This window comes from Ruditapes philippinarum, unplaced genomic scaffold (assembly GCF_026571515.1).
Source record: "Ruditapes philippinarum isolate M1 unplaced genomic scaffold, ASM2657151v2 ctg3272_1_1_1_1, whole genome shotgun sequence".
NCBI lineage: Eukaryota > Metazoa > Mollusca > Bivalvia > Venerida > Veneridae > Ruditapes > Ruditapes philippinarum.
The window spans coordinates 40,334-53,522 of record NW_026857958.1 but is presented as its reverse complement, the minus strand read 5'-3'; the positions used below and the strand labels follow the sequence as shown (position 1 = coordinate 53,522).

The window sequence follows — 13,189 nt, the reverse complement described above, 5'->3', positions numbered from 1 at the left end:
AGCGTCCGGGTTTCTCAAATTTCACTGTATTAGGATCATTCTTTGTCCGTCGTCTGTCGTCCGTTGTACGTTGTCCGTTCACACTTTTCAAACGACATCTCCTCTGAAACCATAAGGCAGATCATAATGAAACTTCACAGGGATGTTCTTTGTGTGAAGCCTGAACAAAGTTGTTCAAAGAATTCCATTCCATGCAGAACTCTGGTTGCCATGGCAACCAAAAGAAAAAACTTTAAACATCTCTTCTAAAAAACCCAAAGAGCTAGAGCTTAGATATTTGGCATGAAACATCTTCTAATGAGTGTCTACCAAGATTGTTCAAATAAAATCCCTGGGGTTAAAATTGGCCCCGCCCCAGGGGGTCATTGATTTTCCCTATATGCATATTGTAAAAACTTAAAAAAATCTTCTTTTAAAGAACCCAAAGAGCTAGAGCTAAGATATTAAGCATGAAACATCTTCTAATGAGTGTCTACCAAGATTGTTCAAATAAAAGCCCTGGGGTCAAAATTGGCCCCGCCCCAGGGGGTCATTGATTTTCCCTATATGCATATAGTAAAAACTTAAAAAATCTTCTTCTAAAAAACCCAAAGAGCTAGAGCTTAGATATTTGGCATGAAACATGTTCTAATGGATGTCTACCAAGTTTGTTCAAATAAAAGCCCTGGGGTCAAAATTGGCCCCGCCCCTGGGGGTCATTGATTTTCCCTATATGCATATAGTAAAAACTTAAAAAATTTTCTTTTAAAGAACCCAAAAAGCTAGAGCTAAGATATTTAGCATGAAACATGTTCTAATGGGTGTCTACCAAGTTTGTTCAAATAAAAGCCCTGGGGTCAAAATTGGCCCGCCCCAGGGGGTCATTGATTTTCCCTATATGCATATAGTAAAATCTTAAAAAAATTTCTTTTAAAGAACCCAAAAAGCTAGAGCTAAGATATTTAGCATGAAACATCTTCTAATGGTTGTCTACAAAGTTTGATCAAATAAAAGCCCTGGGGTCAAAATTGGCCCTGCCCCAGGGGGTCATTGATTTTCCCTATATGCATAAATTAGTAAAAACTTTAAAAAATCTTCTTTTAAAGAACCCAAAGAGCTAGAGCTAAGATATTAAGCATGAAACATCTTCTAATGAGTGTCTACCAAGATTGTTCAAATAAAAGCCCTGGGGTCAAAATTGGCCCCGCCTCAGGGGGTCATTGATTGGCCCCAGGGGGTCATTGATTTTCCCTATATGCATATAGTAAATTTTAAACTGAAAAAATCTTCTTCTAAAAAACCCAAAGAGCTAGAGCTTAGATATTTGGCATGAAACATGTTCTAATGGATGTCTACCAAGTTTGTTCAAATAAAAGCCCTGGGGTCAAAATTGACCCCGCCCGGGCTGACATTGATTTTCCTTATATGTGTATAGCAAAAACTTAAAAGTCTTCTTTGAAAAAATCCGAATAGCTAGAGTTTAGATATTAAGCACGAAACATTTTCTAGTAAGTGTCTACAAAGATTGTTCAAATAAAAGCCCTTGGGTCAAAACTGGCCCTGCCCCAGGTGTGTCAATTTTTTTAACTAAATGTGTAAAGAAAAAAAAATGACCAGCTAGACCTAATAGATGTTAAGCATGAAATATTTTCTAATGGGTGTCTACCAAGTTTGTTCAAATAAAAGCCCTGGGGTTTTAAACTGGCCCTGCTCCGGGGGCTTATATACAGGTGAGCGACTTCAGGGCCATCATGGCCCTCTTGGTTAAGGTACCTTTTGTGTTTTATATCAATATAATTATGTCCACTCTTATCTTGCATTAATGAATTCAGAGCAATTTGATCTAATATCTGGGGCATGAAAAGTGTCCTGTAAACAATAAAGGTGGTTTTATATAGATGCTAGGTTAAACTTTACATTATCATTTCTTTTACATGTTATATTTTCCTTGATTGATATCATTTTATATAGAAGGCCACATTGTAAATAAGTTGTTACATGAATCTGTATCTGTCTTTATGTGTTACCTTCTGTAAATAAAGTTGTGGTTGTTCTGTAATGTTTAATATTATAGGATTTATAAATTGACCATTTGTATATTTTCAGGTCCGGCAACATTTAGAATGGTTTCCAATAACGGTCCTCCACTGCCAATGCCAATGCAGTCACCGACTGATCACATGGTACAACAAATTGTAGACGAGAATGGAATTTTAACACATGTGATACTGTCGCCTCAACCACCTGGCATGATGGGAAGTCCAATGACGGTAAATTATTTAATCAGATTGAAGTTTAACCTATATTCGGCCAAATATCTTAAATGGATATCCCCATCTTGCAATTCCTACAAAACTGTTTATCATTTTTAGCTCACCTGTCACAAAGTGACAGGGTGAGCTTTTGTGATCGCTTTTCGTCCGGCGTCCGTCCGGCGTCCGTCCGTCGTCCGTCCGTCCGTAAACTTTTACTTTAAATGACATCTTCTCATAAACCACTAAGCCAGTTTCATCCAAACTTCACAGGAATGTTCCTTTGGTGGTCACCTTTAAAAATTGTTCAAAGAATTTAATTCCATGCAGAACTCTGGTTGCCATGGCAACCGAAAGAAAAAACTTTAAATATCTTCTTTTAAAAAACCCTAAGAGCTAGAGCTTAGATATTTGGCATGAAACATCTTCTAATGAGTGTCTACCAAGTTTGTTCAAATAAAAGCCCTGGGGTCAAAATTGGCCCCGCTCCGGGGGGTCATTGATTTTCCCTATATGCATATAGTAAAAACTTAAAAAATCTTCTTTTAAAGAACCCAAAGAGCTAGAGCTAAGATATTTAGCATGAAACATGTTCTAATGGGTGTCTACCAAGTTTGTTCAAATAAAAGCCCTGGGGTCAAAATTGGCCCCGCCCCGGGGGGTCATTGATTTTCCCTATATGCATAATTATAGTAAAAACTTAAAAAATCTTCTTTTAAAGAACTCAAAGAGCTATGGCTAAGATATTGAGCATCAAACTTGTTCTAATAGGTGTCTACCAAGTTTGTTCAAATAAAAGCCCTGGGGTCAAAATTGGCCCCGCCCCAGGGGGTCATTGATTTTCCCTATATGCATATAGTAAAAACTTAAAAAATCTTCTTTTAAAGAACCCAAAGAGCTAGAGCTAAGATATTTAGCATGAAACATGTTCTAATGGGTGTCTACCAAGTTTGTTCAAATAAAAGCCCTGGGGTCAAAATTGGCCCCGCCCCGGGGGGTCATTGATTTTCCCTATATGCATATAGTAAAAACTTAAAAAATCTTCTTTTAAAAAACTCAAAGAGCTATGGCTAAGATATTTAGCATCAAACATGTTCTAATAGGTGTCTACCTAGTTTGTTCAAATAAAAGCCCTGGGGTCAAAATTGGCACCGCCCCGGGGTTATTGATTTTCCTTATATGTGTATAGCAAAAACTTTAAAAAATCTTCTTTGAAAAAACCCAAATAGCTAGAGTTAAGATATTAAGCATGAAACATCTTTTAGTGAGTGTCTACAAAGTTTGGTCAAATAAAAGACCTGGGGTAAAAATTGGCCCCACCCCGGGGGTCATTGATTTTCTTTATATGTGTAGCAAAAACTTAAAATCTTCTTTGAAAAAAACCAAATAGATAGAGTTTAGATATTAAGCATGAAACATCTTCCAGTAAGTGTCTACAAAGTTTGTTCAAATAAAAGCCCTGGGGTCAAAACTGGCCCGGCCCCAGGGGTGTCATTGTTTCTAACTATGTGTGTATAGTAAAAACTTAAAAAAATCTTCTTTTAAAAAGCCCAATGAGCTAGAGCTTAGATGTTTAGCATGAAACATCTTCTTATGGGTGTCTACCGAGTTTGTGCAAATAAAAGCCCTTGGGTTAAATTGGCCCTGCAACGTTGGGGGGGGGGGGGGGGGCTATATGCAGGTGAGCGACCTCAGGGCCATCATGGCCCTCTTGTTAATATAAACTGACTGAATAATGAACAACTGAAATGAGTGTTGCCAGCTGGTCAAGGACAAAACATATTTTCTTTGAAGTCATTGTGTGACAAAAGCTTGAAACTTTTTTAAAAGCATTCTTGAGGCTGCTTCCTGGGACTTAAAGTACCATAAGAGAAATGGTTAGGTTCGTACCCAACATCCAAAGAATATCCTTTTAATGACAATCTTAATTTGAATGACTGGCTTTTATTGGTTGATTCATCTTTGAATGGCTGGCATCTATTGGTTGATTCAACTTTGAATGGCTGGCATCTATTTGTTGATTCATCTTTGAATGACTGGCTTCTATTGGTTGGATTCATCTTTGAATGACTGGCTTCTATTGGTTGGTTTGAAGTATTATTAAAATTTGCCAATGAAAAGGTGCATGCAATTCCACCATATTAAACCTATTTATCTGAAAACAAATGTTGTATTGGTAAAAACAAAATAAAAAATTAAAAGCAAAAAAGTATCCCTCTAAAAAGAACTGAATTTTATGTTCATTTTAGGTAGACTTGCAAACTTAAAACTTCAGTGTAGTTTGGTCTTCATTTTTCCTGACCTTAATTTACAACTTAATTCCAATATAAGAAAACTTATATTGTTTATTGTTAAACCATCTAGAAATTCTTTTTATCTTCCAATATATGTGTTTATCTACATTAAATTGTTAAAAAGAAAAAAGTTAATGTCTTTTGAGTATTAGCAAAAAAAAGAAGATTTTTTAAGACAGTTAAAATGCACAATCTGTAGTTTAAGATCATTATGTTATCACAATTAGGTAAAATTTGTCTGGTTTCTCCTGAAAGAAAGGTCTCTTCCTGGTAAAGTGGCACTAGGTCAAGGACCCAATTAAACTAGTTTTTTCTTTTGACAAGTTTCTCTTATATTCAAAGTTTGTCAGCACTGATAATATCTGCAAATATAGTTACTTTTTGTGACATAATATGACGAGATATTTCTGTTGTTTAAATTACTCACCTTTAGTATGCCCCCACTATGAGGGAAGGGGCATATAAATTTTCCCTTGTCTGTTTGTCTCTCCGTCTGTCCATAGACTTTGTTCCATAAGATAAAATAAGATTACAATCATAAGGTTTTATTCAAATAAGGTGACTGGTTTGGTCTGCTCCTACTAGCACAGCCTGTTTTAAAAATTCACTATATATATGAAAACAGTTGTGCGTCCTCTTCGTTTATTTAAAAATGACAAAGTTACTTCCAAGTGCAAAACAGGCATTGTCTTTAGTTTCAAGTCATGACGTAAGTTTTAAGTGTGAAGAAGTTTACAGCCCTGATTGTCTCAAAGTAAAACAAGGGCGTTATTTGACAACTGATATGTTATTTGCATTTTAGACTTGTCAGATTTTTTTGGTTAAAAGTTACAGTTTTGTCTGCATGCCATTAACACGTAAAGTTTTAGTTAAAACAAACTTAGATCCCATGCTAAAGAAAATTTTTGAGTAAAAAAAAAGAAAACTATCAGATTGTGAATGTTAAAGGGAGGGGTCCCCTATAAAAATCCTGGGAGTCTGACCTGAGTTTAATTTACTGTTGGATGAATTTAAATTTTTATAACCTGACAGTTCTTAAAAAAGTTAAAACTTTTTCTAAGCTACTGCATGAATTTTTCTCCTTTTTGCCCAAATTTAACCTTAAACCTGTTGGCACAACTGATTCCACTATGTGCCCCCAAACCCGGGGCAGGCCAAGGGCGCTTGCACTTCATGCCCTTAATTTGTTTGCACTGTTTATTTTTGGGCACAAAATATACAAATATAATATATATTATAAGACTTGTGGAAATGCGTTAGTGTGCCAACACTGAAAAAAAGGAAAAAAAAAAAAAAAATATTTGCTGTAAAGGTAATGTTAATTGTAAGAGACATGTTGAAATATTGAAATCTGAAACAGCTTTAATGTCAATGCTTTAATACTGTATATAGATTTTATAATAAAAGTTGAATAATGACTTATTTTACTATAGATAATAATATCTGTATGCCTTAAAAGACCTGAAAGTGTCATAAGACTTCTTACATTTTACAGATCACTATTAAATGGCTCGTAATGTACCTTTTGTTGTGTAAATAGTATGTTTGTATTATAGGATTAGATTTTGGAAAAACCATATATACAGTGTTCTGGAGAACATCTAGAATGAAAGCGTAATGCATGTCCTCTAGTCAAGAAGACTATATTTGACTTTAAAGTTACCTATTTGAGATACTATATAAAGTTTAAGATAAGTTTGAAAGAGAGTAATTTTCTCAAAAATGTTATTATATTGTCACTATTACAAAATTGGTATTAACAATGGTGTTATTTATTTATTTTCAGGGCGGACCAAACAATGCCCCACAGTATTACCCTCCCTATGGCGGTCATTACTACAGTCATGCACAATACCCATCACCACACCATCACAGTGGGGCTCCGGCCCCGGGGGCACGGGGAGCCCAACCACACATGCATCATCAACATGGCACTCCACCACCACAACCCTATAATAACCATGGTCCAGTTCATCCACTAGGTATGAATCTTTAAGTTTAAATGGCACAGACTTAGTAAAGGTCAAGTTTACTGTACTGTCAAGGTTACTAGGACCACTAGATGCAGGATATGTTAAGACAGTTTAGGCAGCGTTTTCCTTATTCAACTCCAGCAGGCTTTATTATTTGCAGAGGTAAAGTTCATGGACTGTTAAGTTGGACTCCTTTAAAAACAAAAGTGACGTTTGGGAATTGAACCTGGGTGACCCGATTTACAGTCCAATGCTCTAGCTATATATAAATAATGATAAATAGAAAAAAGTTTTATCAACTTATATTGATTGGTCTGCATGTTGCTCAGTCTAGACTCACTGTAAACTTGATCTTAAACTAATTGCTGTATTTGCATGATAAATAGACTGTGTTTACCAAGTGTTTACATAAATTACACTGTAAGTCTGATTGAAAAAAGAACCAGTCTTGTCACTCTAGATTTTATGAATCCTTGTAATGAGATAGAAAAACATTAATCCGTTTACCAGCCTGAACCATAAAATGATCAACCTTTGCCACCATGGCCAATATGTATTGAGCCAGGCTCTAAAATGTTGGCAGACCAGCTTTAAATTTTCATGTTGATGTCCCAAATAATTGGTAATCGTAGGTCAAACATCAGAAAAGTGAAATGGTCCTTAATGAGGATATACTGCTCAAGTTTGCCCCAGAAAGATTTTATTGACATTTTATTGAAGCTAAAGCTGACTAACAGTGTGGGCATCAATTTGTTAATATAAAGATAACTCCTGGTATAGTTTGCAGGTCGGTGTAAGGTCACTGTGGTAATAAATCAATATTGTACTTATTAGCTCACCAGAGCCGAAGGCTCAGGGTGAGCTATTAGTATCAAAGGGGGATGCTCCGGCGTCCGTCGTCATGCGTCAACAATCGTCGTCTTCTCTGAAACTACTAAGCAGATTTACTTCAAATTTGGTCTGTAGCATCCTTGTGACAGTCACACTTGAATTTGTTCATGTCATTCCAATTGGCCCCTTTTAGGGGTCAGCAGAGCTAAAAATAGAAAAACCTTTAAACATCTTCTGCTACAGAACTAATGGATAAATGATCACCATACTTTGTCTGTAGCATTCTTGGGTAGTCTTTTATCAAGTTTGCTCATATTAATGTGATTGGCCCCTTTTAGGGGTCTCTAGGGCTAAAAATAGAAAAACCTTTAAACATCTTCTTCTACAGAACTACTGGATGGATGATCACCAAACTTTGTCTGTAGCATTCTTGGGTAGTCTTTTATCAAGTTTGCTAATATTATTTTGATTCTTTTAGGGGTCTCTAGGGCTAAAAATAGAAATATCTTTAAACATCTTCTCCTACAGAACTAATTGATGGATGATCACCAAACTTTGTTGGTAGCATTCTCGGGTAGTGTTTTATTATGTTTGCTGATATTAATTTGATTGGCCCCTTTTAACATTTACAAAACATTAACATTTAATAATATCAAGAAAAGGAAAAAATACAAAACAACAACAAAATATGTATCGTATCTGGTATCTTCTTTTTGCCACAGATAGGACTTTTACTTAAAGTGCAAAGTATATTGCTTAAAAGGTTTTAATTTGATGGTCAAATTAAACAATTTTTTTGTATGTTTTATTATTTTAACATTATAAATCATAATATCAAGAAAATTACTAAAAAATCCAAACAAATTGGAAACATATCAGTTCTTTTTGGTATCTTCTTTCTGCCACAGATAGGACTTTTACTTTAAGTGCAACGGATATTTATTATTTACAAGTTTTCTATTTGTGGGTCAAATTTAACAATTTTTGCATGTTTTATTATCTTAACATAATAAATCATAATATCAAAAAAAAAACAATAAAAAAAAAAACAATAAAAAAAAAAAACCCACAACAACTTTGAAAAAAATCAGTCCTATCCAGTATCTTCTTTCTGTCACAGATAGGACTTTTACTGTAAGTGCAAAGTGTATTGCTTAAAGTTTTTTATTTGTTTGTCAAATTAAACGATTTTATGCATGTTATTTTGAACATTTTAAATTATATGAGATATCAACATGAAACTTTGTAGGTAGATGGATGTCATTGTGTAGAAGTGCAGTGCAAAAGAACCATAACTCTGTTCCGTCCCATTTTTTAATTTTCTTCCCTTACTCTCAATGAGTAAATGTGCAGTGTGTAAGACTGGTAACTCTGCTTGCCTAATTTTAGAGTTATTGCCCTTTGTTTATTTTTAAACTTTGAAATTTGTCTGGAACATGACTCTAAGATTATAAGAGATATCAGCATGAAACTTTGTAGGTAGATAGATCTCATTGGATAGAAGTGCAGTGCAAAAGATTCATAACTCTGTTTTGCCCCAATTTGAATTATGTCCCCTTTTAGAAAAATCTTGTCGGGACATTACTTAAAAATTATAAGAGATATCATCATGAAACTATGTAGGTAGATATATCTCAATTGGTAAATGTGCCATGCACAAGAACCATAACTGAGTTATTGCCATTTGTTCATTTTAAAACTGAACTTTATTGCAACATAACTCTTAGTTTATTAGAGAGATCAATATTAGAGATATCAATATGAAACTATGTATGTAGATAGATCTCATTGGGTAGAAGTGCAGTGCAAAAGAACCATAACTCTATTAAGCCCCGTTTGTTTTAGAAAAATCTTGTCCAGTTAAGATAACTCTGAATCAACATGAAACTTTTAGGTAAATAGATCTTAATGGGTAGATGTGCAGTGCACAAGAAACGTTACTCTGCCTTGGCTTATTTTGGACTTATTGCCCTTTGTTCACTTTTACATTTTAAACTTTGTCCGGGACATAACTCGGAAACCATAAGAGGTATCAACAAGAATCTTTGTAGGTAGATAGATCTTATTTATAAGAAGTCCAGTGCAAAGAACAGTAACTCTGCCTTGCCTAATTCTGGTAACTTTTGCATTTTGAACTATGTCCAGGGACATAACTCTGAAACTACAAGAAGTGTACTTTCCTGTGTTAAAAACCTGTACTGTCTTAGTTATATATATATATATAAGACATAGGTCAAATTTATGTGGGGTGCAGTCAACTTACCGATAGAATTATGCACTTTTACGGGAAATGACTGGTTTCTTAAAAAGAACTTTTGAAGGATTTCAATGATTGTGTTTATATTTGGCATTAAAGTATGTGTGTGTTATCAAAACACTGCTCGAGTTTGACTTGCACTGCATTTTAATATGTTATTTAGGAAATAGATCAATTATGAGTGCATTGTTGTAGAATAATGCACGGTTTGAGTTCAAATGCGTAGTAATATAATCACAAAGGCTGATAGGCCTGAGTGATTAATTACAAAGCATTTGAACGAAAAATGTGCATTATTATACAATAATGCACGAAAAATTAATATCTATTTCCATTCTAACACGTCAAGAAAAAATAAAATTATTATTATCAAGTTGGACTTTATTTTTGGTGGTTAAATTAAGGCTGTTCCAGTGGGTTGAAACAAAACTGTCGTTAAATCTACCTTGTGTAGAAACATTTTCAGAATAACGAATTTTGAAAACGTTGATAAAACATTGTTTGTTTATTTTATTTCACTCTATACACCATGCCAACCCACCTTAACATCTTTGCGGTCTCTGGCACAGATTATGAAAGATTTTTTTTAACTGACAAGGTGAATTGATCTCTCCATTCTTCAAACCAATAAGAAATTATCAAGGATAATTAGCACTTTACCTTTTAATTTATATAATGGATTTTCCCAGCTTTAAGTTTGGAACAGTCCATTCAAAACTCAATTTAGTATTAGAATACGTAGAAAAAATAGAGCTACCAAGAGTATCGAGCCCGGTCAGACTGCACAGATGGGCAGACTGGCCCGGCTCTACAGTGGTGGCAAAGGCTAGTCACTTTTGATTCCATCAGGTGAAGGGTTAAGTTGAACATGCTTTCTTTTATGTAAAGAGTTTTGTTGAAATCCTCAATATGTAGACTAGTTATATTTATTTACAAAATACGTAATGGAGACTTAAAAATCATAAAGTTGAGCATTAAAATGTTTGTGTATATTTTGAAGTAAATTTTTTAAGTTTTTTATTAGAATAATTTTTATGAACATACCCCTCCCCTGTTATGTTGAACTTTAAGTATAGAAAGGTGTAGGGAGTGGGGGATAAGGTTAAAACAGAAAGATACATGATGTTATTAAAAAAAAGGAAGAAATAATAAGAGTTAATGTTGAAAAAAGTCTACATGTATTTGCTCTGTTGTTTATTTAATTTCCTGGACACTGGTGTGTGATCGGGCTAATGTTTTGGGTTTTTTCTGTAATTAGTCCGTTGTTTTGTTTGTGGGTGTAGTCAATTTCGCAAATGGAAAAAAAAATTTTTTATATTTTAATGAAACTGGGAGTGTATGGGGGTTGGGGAATTATAGATTTCCTTTATCTCTGTCCCATGTCTAGTGTACAGTCTCTGTGGTGTGTTTGATTGATGAAGTAGTTTTTTTAGCAGTAGCGGATAGCTAAGGAGATGGCGTGCTTATGTCTTTAATATAAAAAAATAAATAGTACCTTTCAGTAGTCAAAATACTTCCCCTGTTAAAACAATTTTTTTTTTCAGGCTATAAAATTGACTTTACATGTTGTATTCTTTGTTTATGTTCGGATAACTTTGGGGAGTATGGGATAGGTAGGTGAAGGTCAATGAGAGTCATCTCAAAACGTTCTAAATTTAGTATTTATAAAGTACATGTCACAGGAACATGTTTGGAGTTATTGGAATGAAAAATATTACATTTGGTGGTAATATTTCAAACTTTTCTACATGTAAACAGATATGTATTATATGACACATAATATCATTTTACAACAAATGTTTATTCAGATCAATGATTGGCATTTTCACTTAAACAAATCAAAGAAAAATCAAATAGAATCATATCACATTAGTATAATTATCAGTTCTGGACTTTTATGTCCATGACACTTTCCTTCTGACATATTGGAAAGTGTGTCAGATAACATATGAAAGTTTCATCCAAATTATTAACAATAAGAGTATAAAAAAAAGGTATAACAATGCCGCCACCTTTTTTCATTTGAAGCTGGCCAAGGTGGAAACTTTGGAACTGGTTCACCTGTTGCAGTGGCAAAGATTTTTCCACCACTGTCAAGCACATTGCGAAAGCAACTTGCTAAAATCTTTGGTACATGGCCAAAAGGTAGTCCTGCAATATCGGACAACATCAAGTTTCTTTGTTTATCTGTAACCAAATTGTATAAATGTTTGTCAAATGATGTTAATTCTGGCATCCACACCTTCTAGACAGGCATCTATGTCTGAAATATTAGTGTACTCCCTGTCAACAATTAATCTAGTCTGTGGTTCAGTGAGAGGAGGCCTTATCTTAAAAGCATGGTATCATTTAATGACAGAATGTTCTAAAGTTATAATAGCCTGTTTACTGTCATGGATAATGGAACTTGTTGATGGCCCTGGTTCAGTTGTTGATACCTGAAAGAACAAATAAAATAAGTAAAATGCATGTAGAAAGTTCTGTAAAGATAAACTTCAATATGATATTCTAAGGTTTTTCTGTTCTGTAAGAATAATTTATCAAATATTTTAAACAGCTATAACATGAATGATTAATTTCTCATATGTTTTTAAACAACTATAACATGAAAGATTAACTTCTCATATATTTTAAACAACTATATCATGAAAGATTAGTGTCTCATATATTTTAAACACTGATCTATAATTTTCATATTTATTAATATCAGGTATTTCTTATATATGTATCAATATGAATATATAACATTTTAAATAATGTACATACTTTCTGAAATTTACATAAAGGATTTATTTAAGCACTAATGATACAAAGCTATCCCTGGTTTGTCACCTTAGGAATTTCTATATTTTGTAAAACAACTGCTTAAAGCTTCAATATAAACATACACTCATGACAATAGTATGGTTCTTCCTGTTCTTCTGGTACCGTGATTGAGCTGCAGTCAGAATGAACCCATGATTTGCACTTATCACACTCTACCCACAGCCATCCCAGACCTAGTGATTTCTCATCATTCAAATATACTTTACAAATCATACATTGTGCACTCTCTTCATCAGTATTGTCATTTCTCACAGTCTTCTTTTTCATTTTAGTCTGTCTAGCAGATTTCTTTTTACCTTTGCTAAAAACATCAGCACTTGTCTTGGCCTTTTTTTTTCCTCCAACTTGCGCTCCTTTCTTTATCTTGGATATACTTTCGTTTAGCTTTTTTCTCTCTTTCACTGAACTTTTTTATATGACTAAGTTCTTTCAGTGACATTTTTCTCATTGACTCTGGTGATGTTAGGTTGTCAGGTAATGTATCAGTCTGTGATATTCTCTTTACTTTTGTTGTTTCATCTATGGGATACACCAAAGATTCACTGAGTGCGGTGGAAATTGAAGCTTGCTTAGAATTGCTGCTGTCACATGACCCAGTGGCTGCTAACCCATGTACTGAAGCTGCTTAAGCCAATAGTTCTAGTGACGAAACACTATCATTTCTGTCAGCCTCCAGATTCTGACTTTCAGTAAAGGTTGATGTAGATTTTTTAGACTTCCCAGTTGTAGTCATCACCAATCGCTTATAGACATCAAAACAAGGTGAATTACCTTCTA

At 34.2% G+C, this 13,189-nt stretch overlaps 1 protein-coding gene across 1 annotated transcript in view; it reads left to right on the top strand.

Moving 5' to 3' along the window:
* LOC132751612 (uncharacterized) overlaps window positions 1-11,835 on the top strand; it is an 82,294-nt gene extending 70,459 nt beyond the window's left edge. The window contains exons 4-6 of the mRNA XM_060741799.1: window positions 2,086-2,249; window positions 6,312-6,507; window positions 11,615-11,835. Of these exons, the coding sequence (XP_060597782.1) occupies window positions 2,086-2,249; window positions 6,312-6,507; window positions 11,615-11,835 (581 nt within the window). The remainder of the gene's footprint in view (window positions 1-2,085; window positions 2,250-6,311; window positions 6,508-11,614) is intronic.
* Window positions 11,836-13,189: the final 1,354 nt, after the last annotated feature.